General features: G+C 42.6%; 1 protein-coding gene across 17 annotated transcripts in view; it reads right to left on the bottom strand.

Annotated features, from left to right (window-relative positions):
- Window positions 1-16,244, bottom strand: part of KIAA1217 (KIAA1217 ortholog) — a 521,587-nt gene that overhangs the window by 110,871 nt on the left and 394,472 nt on the right. For all 17 annotated transcript variants that reach the window (XM_070472065.1, XM_020882320.2, XM_020882318.2 and 14 more), the window contains 2 exons: window positions 13,002-13,200; window positions 8,584-8,677 (listed from right to left, as the gene is read on the bottom strand). In XM_070472065.1, coding sequence (XP_070328166.1) covers window positions 8,584-8,677; window positions 13,002-13,200 — 293 coding nt within the window. The remainder of the gene's footprint in view (window positions 1-8,583; window positions 8,678-13,001; window positions 13,201-16,244) is intronic.

The following is a 16,244-nucleotide window of genomic DNA, read 5'->3' as shown; positions in this document are numbered from 1 at the left end:
GGGCTATTGTCCTGTAGTATGGTGGGTGGCTGGATTTCGCAGGACATCATGGAGGGAGGGAGAGCGCATTGCAGAGACTCGGAGCAGGAACTGAGGTGGCTCAGTTGGGATGGAGGTGATACGATGATAGCCTCTGCTATTCCCTTTTTTTTTTTGGCTGTGCAATGCCGCTTGTAGGGTCTTAGTTCCCTGACCAGAGATCGAAACTGTGACTCCTGCAATGGAAGCATGGAGTTGTAACCACCAGACTGTCAAGGAAATGCCAGCCTGTGCTAGTATTTTGCACAATGGGAAGTCGGGAGGTGACTTGGGAAATAGCTGCTAGGTTGGAATAAGAGTTGGGGAGACTGGTTAAAAGCGGTTGCATTACCAACTGAGAGAAAAATAAAGCATGCTGTCACGACAGCATCACAGCAGCGCTGCTAAGAGCCTGGGGTCTGCAGCCAAGCTGCCCGGATTCAGATCTCAACTCTGTACTCTCTCGCTGTGCGGCCTGGGGCAAATGTCTTCGACAGACTTAAGAACTGTTTTCTGAGCTATAAATACAAGGGCTTGTACCAATACCTGCCTCAAAATGGTGTCTTGAGGATTTAAATGAATTTATCCATGAACATGCTTCGTCAAAGGCACAAAAACGTTAGCTACTGTGAGAGTCACGATGCAGGCCAGGGAAGCAGGGTGGTGTGTAAGAGGCCTGCAGAGTGAGATGGATAGGTTCTGAGGACTGGTGGGATGATTTGAAAAACAGAAGTTATGTCACTGATAACTCAACTTTCAAAATCTTTTCTCTCCCTCTCATTTAAATACACAGGCACTGCACTCATAGACACACCATCAGCAGTCACGCCTTCATTCACAAACACAGGAAAACAAGCAGAAAAACGTTTGTGGTGGAAAGAAAGATCAGGATTTATGTTTTCTTCTTTGACAGGATACACCAGAAACATTGGAAGAATATCCATATTAAGACAACTGCTTGGAAGCTGAACATTGGTCTTACACTCTACAGAAATGGCAGAACTAGGGACAGAGTTTCAAGGGTCATCTACACTGACCTAATGGTTAAATCAGTAGTAACACAAAAATGACAAGTGGAAAGGTACAGATGAAAGAAAAAGAGCAAATTAAAACACACACACACACACATACACACACTCGTAAAGCCTGGCTAAAGGCCCTGCAGACCATGTAGAGGACGAGAGAAAAAAGAAGTTAGTGAAGAAGGCTGGGGTGTGTCTGCATGCATGCAAGGGATTCAGAGATGGCAGTGTAATGGAAACCAAGGTTTCTAAGGAGTCCGCCCATCACTGTCAAATGCAGGGCTCAGACAGAAGAGGTCTGGGGGCAGTGACTGATTTTGGCATTTGAAAGTTATTTAAGATGCAGAGCCAATACTGGGGGATGTGTTCTCTATGCAAATATGGAAACTGTCCAACAAGCAAGTAAAAATTGAGGACATAGAGAAAGCAGAGAACTGACTGATTGCAGCAAAGAACCTCGGGAAGTAATCTCAAAGCACACATGAAGGTGGAAAAGGGGCTTCCCTGTAGTCCAGAGGCTAGGACCCCTCACACCCAACTCAGGGGGCCGGGCTTAGAGCCCTGGTCAGGGAACTAGACCCCACACGCCACAACTAAGACCAATACAGCCAATAAATACACGAATAAGAAGAAAGTGGAAAAGCCTGAAAACTGCAAAAAAAACCCATTCAGTGAATGGGAAGTCCCTGGTACCCTCTGAGTCATGGAATGGAATATCTCATCTTCTGAATTGTACATGTGTGAATTACAAACTCATGAGTACATATATAATTTTAGCAAAAGGGTCCATTCCATGTGATGAGCTCAGCCCCTTGGGAACTGAATTATCAAAGCTACTATCTAAAGTGATGAAACAAACGCCAGGCAATTCATTTAGAGCAGGGTGATTTGCACCCATGTGTAAAGAATCAGGAGATGCTCAGTTTGAGCAGAGAACCACAAGTCTCCCTGGGTAGATTAGCTTCAAAAATGCTCAGTTCTGGAAGAAAAGAAAACTTTACATTGAAAAGATACACGCATCCCATTGTTCACAGCAGCACTATTTAAAATAGCCAAGACATGGAAGCAACCTAATTCAGTTCAGTTCAGTTGCTGTTGTGTCCGAATCTTTGCAACCTCATGGATTGTAGCACGCCAAGCTTCCCTGTCCATCACCAACTCCCAGAGCCTACTCAAACTCATGTCCATTGAATCGGTGATGCCATCCAACCATCTCATCCTCTGTCGTTCCCTTCTCCTCCCACCTTCAATCTTTCCCAGCATCAGGGTCTTTTCCAACGAGCTGGTTCTTTGCATCAGGTGGCCAAAGTATTGGAGTTTCAGCTTCAGCATCAGTCCTTCCAATGAATATTCAGGACTGATTTCCTTTAGGATGGACTACCTGAATCTCCTTGCAGTCTAAGGGAATCTCAAGATTCTTCTCCAACAACACAGTTCAAAAGCATCAATTCTTCGGTGCTCAGCTCTCTTTATGGTCCGACTCTCACATCTATACACGACTACTGAAAAAAACCACAGCTTTGACTAGACGGACCTTTTTTGGCAAAGTAGTGTCTCTGCTTTTTAATATTATGTCTAGGTTGGTCATAGCTTTTCTTTCAAGGAGTAAGCATCTTTTAATTTCATGGCTGCAGTCACCATCTGCAGTGATTTTGGAGCCCCCAAAAAATAAAGTCTCTCACTGTTTCCATTGTTTCCCCATCTATTTGCCATGAAGCGATGGGACCAGATGCCATGATCTTAGTTTTCTGAATGTTGAGTTTTAAGCCAACTTTTTCACTCTCTTCCTTCAGTTTCATCAAGAGGCTCTTTAGTTCTTCTTCTCTTTCTGCCATAAGGGTGGTGTCATCTGTATATCTGAGGTTATTGATATTTCTCCCGGCAATCTTGATTCCAGCTTGTGCTTCATCTAGCCCAACATTTCTCATGATGTACTCTGCATATAAGTTAAGCCAGCAGGGTGACAATATACAGCCTTGACGTACTCCTTTCCTGATTTGGAACCAGTCTGTTGTTCCATGTCCAGTTCTAACTGTTATTTCTTGACCTGCATATAGATTTCTCAAGAGGCAGGTCAGGTGGTCTGGTATTCCCATCTCTTGAAGAATTTTCCAGTTTGTTGTGATCCACACAGTCAAAGGCTTTGGCATAGTCAGTAAAGCAAAAGTAGATGTTTTTCTGGAACTTTCTTGCTTTTTCAATGATCCAGCGGAAGTTGGCAATTTGATCTCTGGATCCTCTGCCTTTTCTAAACCAGCTTGAACATCTGGAAGTTCTCGGTTCATGTACTGTTGAAGCCTGGCTTTGAGAATTTTAAGCATTACTTTGCTAGCATGTGACATGACTGCAATTGTGCAGCAGTTTGAACATTCTTTGGCACTGCCCTTCTTTGGGACTGGAATGAAAACTGACCTTTTCCAGTCCTGTGGCCACTGCCAAATTTTCCAGATTTGCTGGCATATTGAATGCAGCACTTTCACAGCATTATCTTTTAGGATTTGAAATAGCTTAACTGGAATTCCATCACCTCCACTAGCTTTATTTGTAGTGATGCTTCCTAAGGCCCACTTGACTTCGCACTCCAGGATGTCTGGCTCTAGGTGAGTGATCACACTATCGTGGTTATGTGGGTCATGATCTTTTTTTGTATAGCTCTTCTGTATGTTCTTGCCACCTCGTCTTAATATCTTCTGCTTCTGTTAGGTCCATACCATTTCTGTCCTTTATTGTGCTCATCTTTCCATGAAATGTTCCCTTGGTATCTCTAATTTTCTTGAAGAGATCGATAGTCTTTCCCACTCCATTGTTTTCCTCTATTTCTTTGCATTGATCGCTGAGGAAGTCTTTCTTATCTCTCCTGGCTATTCTTTAGAACTCTGCATTCAAATGGGTATACCTTTCCTTTTCTCCTTTACCTTTAGCTTCTCTTCTTTTCTCAGCTATTTGTAAGGTCTCATGAGACAATCATTTTGCCTTTTTGCATTTCTTTTTCTTGGGGAAGTTCTTCATCACTGCCTCCTGTACAATGTCATGAACCTCCGTCCATAGTTCTTCAGGCACTCTGTCTATCAGATCTAATCCCTTGAATCTATTTGTCACTTCCACTGTATAATCATAAGGGATTTGATTTAGGTCATACCTGAATGGTCTAGTGGTTTTCCCTACTTTCTTCAATTTAAGTCTGAATTTGGCAATAAGGAGTTCATGATCTGAGTCACAGTCAGCTCCTAGTCTTGTTTTTGCTGACTGTATAGAGCCTCTCCATCTGAGGCTGCAAAAAATATAATCAATCTGATCTCGGTATTGACCATCTGGTGATGTCCATGTGTAGAGTTGTCTCTTGTGTTGTTGGAAGAGGGTGTTTGCAACCTAAGTGCCCATTAATACATGACTGGGTTAAGAAGATGAAGGGGTTTTCAGGTGGCATTAGTGGTAAAAAAAAAACAACAAAAAACCCACCTGCCAATGCAGGAGATGTAAGAGATGTGGGTTTGATTCCTGGGTCGGGAAGATCCCCTGGAGGAGGGCATAGCAATCCACTCCAGTATTGTTGCCTAGAGAATCCCAAGGACCGAAGAGCCTGGCAGTCTATGGTCCACAGGGTCACAAAGAGTTGGACACGACTGAAGTGACTCAGCACACAACATGTATAAGCACGTATATATGTGTGTATATATACACATAAATATATATATATATACACACACCCATGAAATACTACTCATCCATGAAAAGAATGAAATATTCTCATTTGTAGCAACATGGATGGACCTAGAGAATATTATACTTAGTGAAGTCAAGAGAAAGACAAATATCATATGATATCACTGATACGTGGAATCTAAAAATAGCACAAGTGAATCTATATACAAAACAGAAACAGACTCACAGACATAGGAAAAACAAAAAACATATGGTTACCAAGGGGAGAGAGAGAGAGGGACAAATTAAGAGTGTGGGATTAATAGATACAAACTGTTATACATAAAATAGATATTCAATAAGGATTTATGCCGTATAGCACAGAGAACTACATTCAATATATTTTTTTTTCTGATATAATGAGATTTTTGTTGTTAGTCGCTCAGTCATGTCCAACTCTTTGTGACCCATGGACTATAGTCCATCAGACTCCTCTGTCCATGGGATTTTTCTAGGCAAGAATAGTGAAGTGGGTTGCCATTTCCTTCTCCAGGGGATCTTCCCGACCCAGGGATCGAACCCAGGTCTCCCACAATGCAGGCAGGCTCTTTACCGTCTAAGCCACCAGGGAAGCCCCATATTCAATATCTTATGATAGCCTACAATGGAACACAATCTGAAAGAATAACTGAATCACTTTCTGTACACCTGAAATTCACACAATATTGTATGTCAACTATACCTCAATTAAAAAGATAAATCCATTTTAAACATGCTCGCCTAGATGCTCAATGAAAAATACAGCACATGTCTTTTCCACTAAGCATCTATTCCACATAGGCTCTGAGGTGCATGACCTTGGTCCCACCAATGTTTTCCGAGTCACGCATGCATACTGGTAACAAGTGGGCAGCTGAGGACTAGCTCAGGCTGCGGGGAGACTGGCGGAGGGACCAACAACCTCACGTGCGGGACTGCGTTAGCCGACTCAGGTGAGCAGTTATCACCGAATTCCTCCCCTCCGTTTAGGCTAGAGCTGTTGATCCTTGCTCTGTCCTGGATTTCTCTCCTTTGCCACGGGCAGTGGGCTTACGCAGCTGTGTTGCTGGCAGGGCTCAACAAAGCTTCCTTCCCTTTGAAGGCAAGGCATCCACCTTCATCAGGAAGGAGAAAGAATTCCGACCCCCAGAGCCAAAAGGTGACGCTAAAGGGATTCTAGGTCTTTTAGCTCCTGGATTCATGAATAGGGGCCAAGTTGCAAAGTGCAGACATGACACCAAGTCAGGTTTTGTTTTGTGAGTGTGATCAAGTGTGGTTTATTCCAGAAATATAAGAATTTTTTTAAGTGTTAATTTTTAAAAATGGTTTTTCATTAATACCAGTTTATGACTCACCAAATTATAATATTGACAAACGAAAGAATGTTTTTATATTTGCCAATCAGATAATTATTCCATGAGACTATACATTTTAAAAATCCATTTTGACACAAAAGAGAAAACTGAAAATTTTTCTGTACAGAATTTTTTTGAGTCTGCTGGATGAGAACCAGCTTGCTGAACTGTGTCCACCCCCTTCTTTGCCGAGTTGGTTTTAAAACTACACTCTCTGTCTCATTTCTAAGTTGTCTTCACTGAAACCTGAATGCTTTTTCTGTGGGTTGGATGGTGAACATTTGTTTCTTCTCCCCTGGGGAGAACAGTTTGACTCTCTCCCAGAGAAAAGCATTGTCTAAAGTAGGCTGTGGGCAACTTGGAAAGTGACCACAAGGGTCTCGTCTAAAAGTAAAAATAGAGAAACACCACTGAAACCCAGAGTCAAAGTTCTGAATCCTAGCAGGCTCTGTCCAGATGGTTAATATTTGATTTTCTCCGTGCTTTACTGCTGGTCCTTATGGAGGTTCCACATCTGCTTAAGAGTTAAAAACAGGTGTCCTCCCCAGCCATAAACAAGATTTTCAGAGGCAATTCTAGGGCCCCTGTGTGGGCTCCGTGTAACCAAAACACAACTCCGAACACTATGAAACTCTAGTCTGAAGGCTAGACATATCAAAGAATAAGGATCTCCAAGGAGCAAAGACTCTTAAGATGTTGCTTTAGCAAGAGATGAATGAGGTCATGAAAAGCAAAGAGAAGCATCGTATTCGGCGCATACTTCGTGATGAGCATGACTCCATCTGTCTTCACGTGGAGCTGGTTTACATGGAAAGTGTAACTGACTAAAAATAAAGTTCCAAATCCAAGTTTTTCTGCAGTAGCAGCTCAGCCTCCCCTTCAAGTCACATGTCATTTCGGACATAAAAAAAGCAGTCGCGGAGAACACAAGAGGCCTCTTTCTCCAAAAGTGTGTAGGCTCCGATCCTACAATGTCATCACTCAGCTTGCAGTCCAGAGCCACGTGGAAATTTCCCCCAGCACTTTCTATTGCACCTCCTGACCTCTTGGTCCTCAACTCACAGGTCCTATGTGGTGGGCAGAACAAAGACATCTCCATCCAAGTCTCCAGAACCTGTGACTACACGGGGAAGGGGACGAAGGTGCCCCATCAGCTGAGCCTAACATAAGGAGATTATTCTGGAGAACTGGACCCAGTGTAATCACAAGTATCCTTAACAGTGGAAGAGAGAGGGTTGGAGGTGTGATGAGGGAAGCCATGTCAGAAAGATGCTACTTGCATGTGTTTAAAGACGGAGGAAGAAGGCTGCAAGCCAAGGAATGGGGCTGGCCTCCAGGAGCTGGGAGAAACGGGAGTTTCTGGAAAGGAATGCCAATGATCCCTTAGTTTTATTAGTTCACTGAAGTTATGTTGGACTTCTGACTTCTAGAACTGTAAGACAGTAATCTGTGTCATTTTAAGCCAGTGAATATGTAATAATTTGGTACACCAGCAAAACACAACTAATACTCACTGTCAGGAAGCAGAGTCCTTCAAGAACCCTCCTGGAATTCTAGGACAGGCAGTGCCTGGGTTTCTTTGGCAGTAAAACCTAATCATTTATTATTTTTTTTTCTAGTTCAACTCCAGCATCCAGTGCTAATCCTTAGAAAGGATGATAGAAAATGTCAAGGCATGTTCTAAATTTGGGGATGGGGGATGGGGAGGGGAGGTGGAGGTGCATCTGGAGAAGTGCATCTTTTTTTCCTGCTCATTTTTACTGCAGAAGAAGGTAGCATTAGCATTATTGTTAGAAATGCAATCCCATTCAAATGGACTTGCATTAGTGCGATTTTACAATCTGCCTTTTCAGGTTCCCTGTGCTTTATTCTTCAAAACATGCCTGTATGCTCTGAATATTTGGATATCTTCTACGATGCTCTAAATCTAGAGAATTTTAGCTCACAAAACATGCAGATTTTTGTACTTTGCCCTCAACACCATGCAGGTAACATTTGATAATATTTAACACTATTTGCAGTTGTAACAGCAAACAGTCCTGAATTAGAAAGTGAAGAATTTATTCAATAATTAGAATTCTGGGACTTGGAATAGCTGACAGAAAGATATTAATAGATTTTACATGCATTTGTGTACAGGTTTTGCTGTCATTGGTATGTCAGTTTTGCTTTAAATGGAGGGAAAAAATAGCAAGAGATCCTCCGAGTAAGGTAATTTATTACCTTTCACGTAAAGATCTTCAGGACCCCTTTGGAGTGAGGATATAACTAAATTCCATGCTTAGAGATGAAATAGGATGTGTCAAGCCCCGTCTCAACCCTCTTACTCCAAATAATGAGGGAATCTGACTTCTCTACCAAGAAACAATGCCATCAGACAAGAAGAAGAGCAGTTAAGAACCCCCCGTATCTGGTGTTTTAGTGTGATCACACCAGGACCACATGCCAGAGGAGGGATGCTCGTTCGACCCATAGAATTAAAGCAAAAATAGAACAGGAACACTCACCCTCATGTCTCCGTTCACAGTTTTCGGCGTGTGGTTGAATGCGTGGGCAGGATCCTTGTTGTACACTTTGAGAAGGGATCTGTCCTGAATGTTCCTGGAATCAAAAACATCAATAACTATGGCAGATGAAAGGAGCCTTATTGTGGCCATTTCCTTCTCCTCTACTCATAAGAATTAGGTAAAAGATATCTACAGACAGTCCAGCCGTTGTGTGCAATCAACCAGACAAAAAGTTCTTTTACCGTAAAAACAGGCAAAGATAAATAAGGCAAAGGAAAAAAATGACTTCAGCTTTTCTTTCCTTTTTTCCCCCTATTCCTCAGGAAAGTATTACTCTTTCTCCGTAGCTCTCCACCCATAAATATCGGGTAGCACAAACCTTCTTTCAAGATTCGGAGCAAGGAAAGCTAACACTTCATGAAACAATAAAGTTCCTATATCTACAATCTGTTCAAAGGGATTTGGTTAATATTTAAATATTTAATTGTTTACTTTGCCCAGACACCTGGTTTTCTGCTTATCTCATGAATGGATGCAAACGAAAAATGCTTTTTTCCTCCGAACACCTATAGCCAGGGAAAGAAAAGGTATTTGCAGTCCAGAAAAAAAGTACCATAAAGATCAAAACTAGTACCTTTATGATTTTTTTTCCCTTCCATAATGGATTTTTAAAAGATACTGTTCCTCATACAAGTTGGATTCCAGAAAAAGCAGTGGGTAAATGCTTCCGCTGGTTTGTCTCTCCCTTGGAATCCAACATTTAGAAACTCTAGAGTCAATCAGACTGCAGCAAAGGACAGAACCGCATTTGCTAACAGCCTACCTTAAAATTATTTAAGAGCTTATGAATATCTACGACGTCCTTCGCCCTCCATCTTCAGTTTTCATCAGCAGGAGAGGCCCCCCCGGGCATGTTCAGCCCCGTCTACACGGTGATGCCTGCCAGGGCTGGCACGGTGAGCTTAGGGAATCTGGTGCAGGAAGACACATTCCTTTCCTCCAGGTGCAGCCACACGTATTGTGGGCCGATCGCAATCACTGGGATGATTGGCTTGTGTTTTTGTTTTCAATGAACTGGAGGATCCCTGGACTAGTCTTGCTTCCTTCCATCAAATATCTGTCAGTGTTTGCTTTTAAGCGGTGACTAGCCCCAGCTTGTACCATCGCTCCACATTTCAAGCAGCTCATTAGAAGTCTGCTTAAGGGGAGGAGTGTGGTCCTTGTTACTGGAAGAGACTCAGTGACTAGGAAGGGAAGAACTAGAGGGAAAGGGTGTGGGGATTCAATGCAGGAACTCACCCCGTGGACGAGGGGTCAAATTCCCAAGTGACGATGTGAAGAAACTGAAAACCTTACTTAAGCCATGAGAAAAAAAAAATTCATGTGGTTCTGAAGGTATTTAAAACACAGGAGGTTGGTTTATGATTAATTTAGAAACATGTTCATCCAAGATGAACCAACAGAAAAGGCCCAGCTTGCGTTTGCCATGGCAACATTTACAACACAGAATTTCAACCTAAACTCTCGGTAGCATTTCCCCAAGGAAAATATGGACAACTCAACACCATGATGAAAGCTCCAAATGTTTAACAAATATACCCTCACTTCAAAAATACTGGGCGTGAATGGAATTTGTCTCTGGGTTTAGGATATTAAAGCCAGTGTCTTCAGGTAAAATCTACAGGCTACATTTTTTTTTTCCCTTGCTGGGAGAGGGAGCAGGCAAGGTTCTATTTAATGCTGATGGTGAAAGTTTATTCTACCATTCAAATAAAATATACTTGAGGGATTTTATGCAAAAAAAGCAAAGAATAATAATTCTTTGAAAGAACATACATGTTATCATCTTGCCTAAATAGTATATTCATCACCAAATAAAGACATTTAAATATTTTTAGGTCCACTTAAATATTTTTAGATCCATTTTTCATATGTAAATCAAAACTCTGAAAAGTAAAATTATAGACAAATTTATAAACCAATGACGTTCCCCTTACACATTTTCAATGAGACTTTTTAAAAATCAGGCTATCAGTACCACAGCCTAAGAATCAACCAGAACATCACTTTTGCAGATGGAAACAAACTGAAACTATTAACATTTAATGCGATCACTTCTTTCAAGTGCTGCTTTGTTTCATCAACTGAATTTGCATCAAGAAGGACCATTTCAGTTTGGAAGTTTTGGGGGACCTTTTCCTCTTTGTCTTCCCTCCCATTTCTCTTTTTGTGACTACATCACAATACCCCCAAAGAATGTGCAAAGAAAGTCTTAGTAGTCATACTTTGAGGCTTGGGAAAGAAACTCATGTCTAGGAAATCATGACTAGTACTATAAAAATTCTTGCATGAGCTGCAAGACAGTGGGGTCCAACTGTTTACAATAATCTCATCAGCCTTGAACTCCACAATCAAAAGTGGCTTTGCGTAGTTTCATGTGTACTTATTATTACCCTTCCCCTCAATTTCTCGAACTGTAAAAATTCAAGAAGATGGTTTTAAAGCAGCACATCCATGTTAAAAAAAAAAAAAAACACAACTACATGAGATTATTTTGTTGCAAGTATCAGTTCAGTTCAGTCACTCAGTCATGTCCGACTCTTTGTGACCCCATGGACTGCAGAACGCCAGGCTTCCCTGTCCATCATCAACTCCCAGAGCTTACTTAAACTCATGTCCATCGAGTCAGTGATGCCATCCAACCATCTCACCCTCTGTCGTCCCCTTCTCCTCCCGCCTTCAATCTTTCCCAGCATCAGGGTCTTTTCCAATGATCAGTGCTTTACATCAGGTGGGCAAAGTATTGGAACTTCAGTATATTGGAGTATATACTGCAAATATACTCTCTAAATATTGCGTGATTCCTTCATGGTTAAGTTCATGCTTTGTACATTAAGGATATTTTTTGATGACAGCTTGATCAACAATTTATGTCAAAAAACAAACATGAATTTCCTGATACTCATGAATATTTAAACATACTTTAAAAAAACAGAAAGGTTGGGCAACAGACATAACACCTATACCTTAGGGGCATGTGTCAAACATTGAAAGCTCTAAATTACTCATACACCTTTGTACAAGCCTAAATATGTCATTTCTGATCACTGTTAGAAATCTATATGCACTAGAGGCATATTTTTAAAAAGTAGTTCTTATTAATTCCATGATGAAGAAACAGGACAGTCTGCTATCCCCACAAGGAAGGGACCCAGAGAAACCAACTTGGGGCCCAGATGAGTTGAGAGGAGAACACTCTGAGGGAATAAACAATTTCTGATCAAGAATGTGGACAGTCAGGTTTGGGGCTAGGCTTAGACATTAATTGGCTGCATGATCTTGAATAAGTATTAACTCTTAAGCATCTGAGTTTCTGGTCCCATCAAATGAAAGGGCTGGGTGAATCACTCAATCTTTTTCTCAGCTCTAAAATGTTTAACAGCTATACTAGCAACAGCTCATTTGGGTCAACCTCAGTCCTGATTCTCAGGCTTGTTTGGCAAGAAGGGCTCAGATGGTCCCTTCTTTTCACGACACAACATTATTGGCATTGATAAAGCGCCTCCCTTTCTGTGCCACTGGCCACAGTAGGAATCCCTTTAGCCTCCTTTTAAAGTACATCTTATTATATCAAGAGTGGACTTCCTGGTGGCTCAGATGGTAAAGAATCTGCCTGCACTGCAAGAGACCCAGGTTTGATCCCTGGGTTTGGGAAGATCCCCTGGAGAAGAGAATGGCTACCCATTCCAATGTTCTTGCCTGGAAAATCCCATGGACAGAGGAGCCTGGTGGTCCAGGAGTCACAAAGAGCTGGACATGACTGACAGACTAACACTTTCACTTTTCACTGTTATACTAGGAGCCCTGGAGAAAGCCCACATGGAAAGTGTGATCCTTTAGCAAAGGCCAACTATTTAAAAAACAAGAAAAGGAGACAGCTTCTTGGTCTCCTTTCTTGCGGACAATAGCGTTGCATCCACTGCTTTTATTCTAACTCATTCATGTAAATTATGGCCCAGTGGGATCATTACCTAAAATGTCCACAGCCTCCGTCTATGAGAATGAGATCCCTTGAAAAGGAGTTGGTTAAGTTCCACCTGTAGGTATAACCTTCTACTCATATGATCTTCCTGGGCCACTGCTTCCCTAACTCTTACAATAAACAATGGACTGGCTCAATTTTTCCATTTTTTTCAGATATAACCTGCAAACATCTGTGTGGGAGAAGTCTGTCCTCACCTCTGTAAACCAAACTTTGTCAATGAATTCTAGAAAACCAGAGAGTGGATTCACACCTGGATAAGGTAAACCTGCTCATTAAGACAACAGCCATGCTGTCTTCACTGGGACACGGAGAGATGGGGACTTGGTACCAATAGTCAGTGTAAGATGGTGGACACATGTGAATCACCGCTTACCTGACATCATTTAGTTCATAATAGACATTTCTGCTTTCATCTTTGATGTAAATGGCGACACTGGGCGACTCCAGCATTTTCATGGTGAGCTGCTGTGGAAAGGCACTTACGAAGAGAGCACGGATTGTGTCTGCACTTGTAATTTCGTTCGGCATCCTGAGCTGCTTGGTTTCATCTCCGTACTGGAGATAAAGAACTCCTGCACACAAGATGGACACAGTTATCAGTCACAGCTCAAGACTCACATGACACACAGCACAAGATAAGCCACTTCCGTCCTACTGCAGGCAGGAATGTTCCAGGTGCGCTTGAAAAAAACCATGTCACAAGAGACGTAATCTTGGAATTTTCAAGAAACGCACTCTCTGGTTATGATGTAAATACCTTATTCTTTAGAGTCAAGGCAGGTGTTACAGAGGCTCATTTTTAACTATTTTAAAAACCAAAGGACAAGAAGCTAACCCTTGGTGGCCTAAAGCAAAACACAATATTTAATTCCCTTGAAATGTGTATTTAGGAATCTGATCCCATTGGGTGAATTTTTTTCCCCAAGTCTTTAATGAGGGACACAATCATGATAGCAACAGGCAAGTGACATAAAGTCTTTTTCTTTTAAGATTTGTTTTGAAGTGGACCTATTTTAAAGTCTTTATTGAATTTGTTACAATACTACTTCTGTTTTATGTGTTGGTTTTTTGTCCTCCAGGCATGTGGGATCTTAGCTTCTGGACCATGGACCAAACCCACACACCCTGCATTGAAAGGTTAAGTCTTAACCACTGGACCACCAGGGGAATCCCTAGATTAAGTCTTTATAGTCCATCCAGAAATGTGCTGTAAGTGGAAATGCTACAATATTTCCGGGGCTTTACTACATATTGAATGTTTCTACCAAAGAAAATATCTACATGAGTCTGGTGTCCTAATGTGTCGGAAAGAAAGTGGAAAAATATCAGTTACACCAGCACAAGCACAGGATGATAGCATCTTAGAGTTCTGGGGGGCATGCGGCTCCTGTGAACCATGCCTCCCAGCCATCGTGCCCCTGTGGAGTGCAGTCCCCTCCTCCTGGAGTCTAGGCTTGGCCACGGGACTCGCTTTGGTAAATGAGATGCTAGCAAGTGTGATGCAAAACGGAGGCTCGGCACATGTTTGCACATGAGAGCTTGTCTTCTTGTTGAGCATGCCTGTCTTGTCTGCATCCTCACAGAACCAAACTTCTGTGGACTCTAACTGAGCCACGCTGGGAGGCCACAGGAAGAAAAAAGTGGGAGCCCTGACTGATGCCCCTCACCAGGCACCATTCTCCAGCCAGGACCACCGGCCAGTTATGTGGGTGTGCCACATTGAGGGGAGAACCCTTGGCCCCAGGAGAGCCCTGCCAGAACAGAAACAAGACCCTCCCTGGAAACCCTGCCCAAATGGCAGAATCACAAGCAAACACATAACTGTCTTCAGGAGCAGAACTCTGCATAATTGCAGGGCTGGAGAAGCTCAGGAAATGAGGCACTAGATCCTCCTGAAGGTAGGAATGCAGAGTGCCTGGAAAGCATGAGGGCTGACTGAATTTTTTTAATGGTGCAGCACGCTTTCCCTGGTGGCTCAGCGGTAAAGAATCCTCCTGCCAATGCAAGAGATGCAGGTTCAATCCCTGAGTCAGGAAGATACCCTGGAAAAGGAAATGGCAACCCACTCCAGTATTCTTGCCTGGGAAATTCCATGGACAGAAGAGCCTGGCGGGCTATAGTCCATGGGGTTGCAAAGACTCGGACACGACTTTGTGAGTATACAACAATAGCAACAAGTTTCCCCATCTCCTTTGCATCCCATTCAGCCAAGCAACTCCACAAATCCACAGCAGAACCTGAAAGGGGAGGAGCCAGTGGACTGGATTCTGGCTCACTAGACATAGGTGAAGGTGTGTGAGGTCCCCTCTGTCAGAGTTCTGGCAAAGGGCTGACATTTCTGTCAGGAAACTGGAGGAAGCCCTGGAGGAAAGCTGACTGTCCTCTGAGAGGACACCAACAGAGTTTTGAGCAAGGTAAGATTCTGATTCTGTCTGGTCACCCCATAATGAAGCAGCCCAGGCCACACACAAGAGCTTCCAGTGAGTACGACCATGCTTCGCTTATACATGAACAGACCAGCAAGTATTACCAGGCATTTCATAAAGCCTCTTTCATGTTAGAAACAAACAGAAAACAGAAACTCAGAAGCAATGAGACAGTCTGAGAAAGGGGGAACATTTGGAGAGCAACAGCGAGCTCTGGGAACCATGAGAACAGAAAGGACAAATTCAGTGGCGAAGACAAAGTTGACGAAATCTCAAAAAGGGCACCAAAATAGACTAAGGAGTGGGAAAAGGGTGAGAACCAATAAAAAAAAAGAGAGAGCCTCTGAATTCAGAGCCTCTGAATTCCTAATAATGGGGACTTGGGTAAGGAGGTCAGAAAAAACCGAGCAGTTTTTCAAAGGTATTATAAGAATTTTTTTTTGTCTCCCCAAACCAAAGACATGAGGTTGCAGACTGAACAGGTTCAGGAGGGAGGGACTTCCCAGGTGGTCCTGTGGTTAAGACTTGGAGCTTCTGATAAAGAGGGGCATGGGTTCGATTCCCGGTCAAGGAACTAAGATCCTGCATGCTGCAAGGCGTGACCACAAAAAAAAAAAAAAAAAAAGTTCGTGAAATGCTAAAGGCACTCAGAATTGGCACTGAGACATTCCAGATGGCAGGGGGGAGAAACAGAGGTTCCTACAAGTTCCCAGAGGGTGGGGAGGAAAGTCACAAAGGAAGAAGCGGGAGTTAGAAGGGCATTCGCTTTCTCAGCAGCAGCCCAGAAACCAAAGACAATGGAGAAATGGTCTCGAAAATCCAGGAGAAATATTTTCTATCTAGGTCTATATTTATCCAAACCATCAATCAGGTCTTTCATTCAAGTCAGCTTCCCAGCCATGCTTTCCCTCACCACCTTCTCCAAAATTTCAGCACCCTTTCTGCCTCATATTTCATATCCCAACTCCTGCTTCATTTCTGTTCCTGAGAGCTTTTCACTATTTACTCTAACCTATATATTCACAATTACTAGTGTTTATTGTCAAAAGTGGAAGCTTCATGGGGCTGGGGATTTTTTTTTTGTTGTTAATTTTTGGCTGTGCTGAGTCTTCATTGCTGTGCCTGAGATTTCTCTGGTTGAGGCGAGTGGGGGCTACAGTCTAGTTAAGGTAGGTAGGCTTCTCGTTGCG

Source organism: Odocoileus virginianus, chromosome 9, assembly GCF_023699985.2.
Source record: "Odocoileus virginianus isolate 20LAN1187 ecotype Illinois chromosome 9, Ovbor_1.2, whole genome shotgun sequence".
Lineage (NCBI taxonomy): Eukaryota > Metazoa > Chordata > Mammalia > Artiodactyla > Cervidae > Odocoileus > Odocoileus virginianus.
This window is presented reverse-complemented; position numbering and strand designations above follow the sequence as displayed.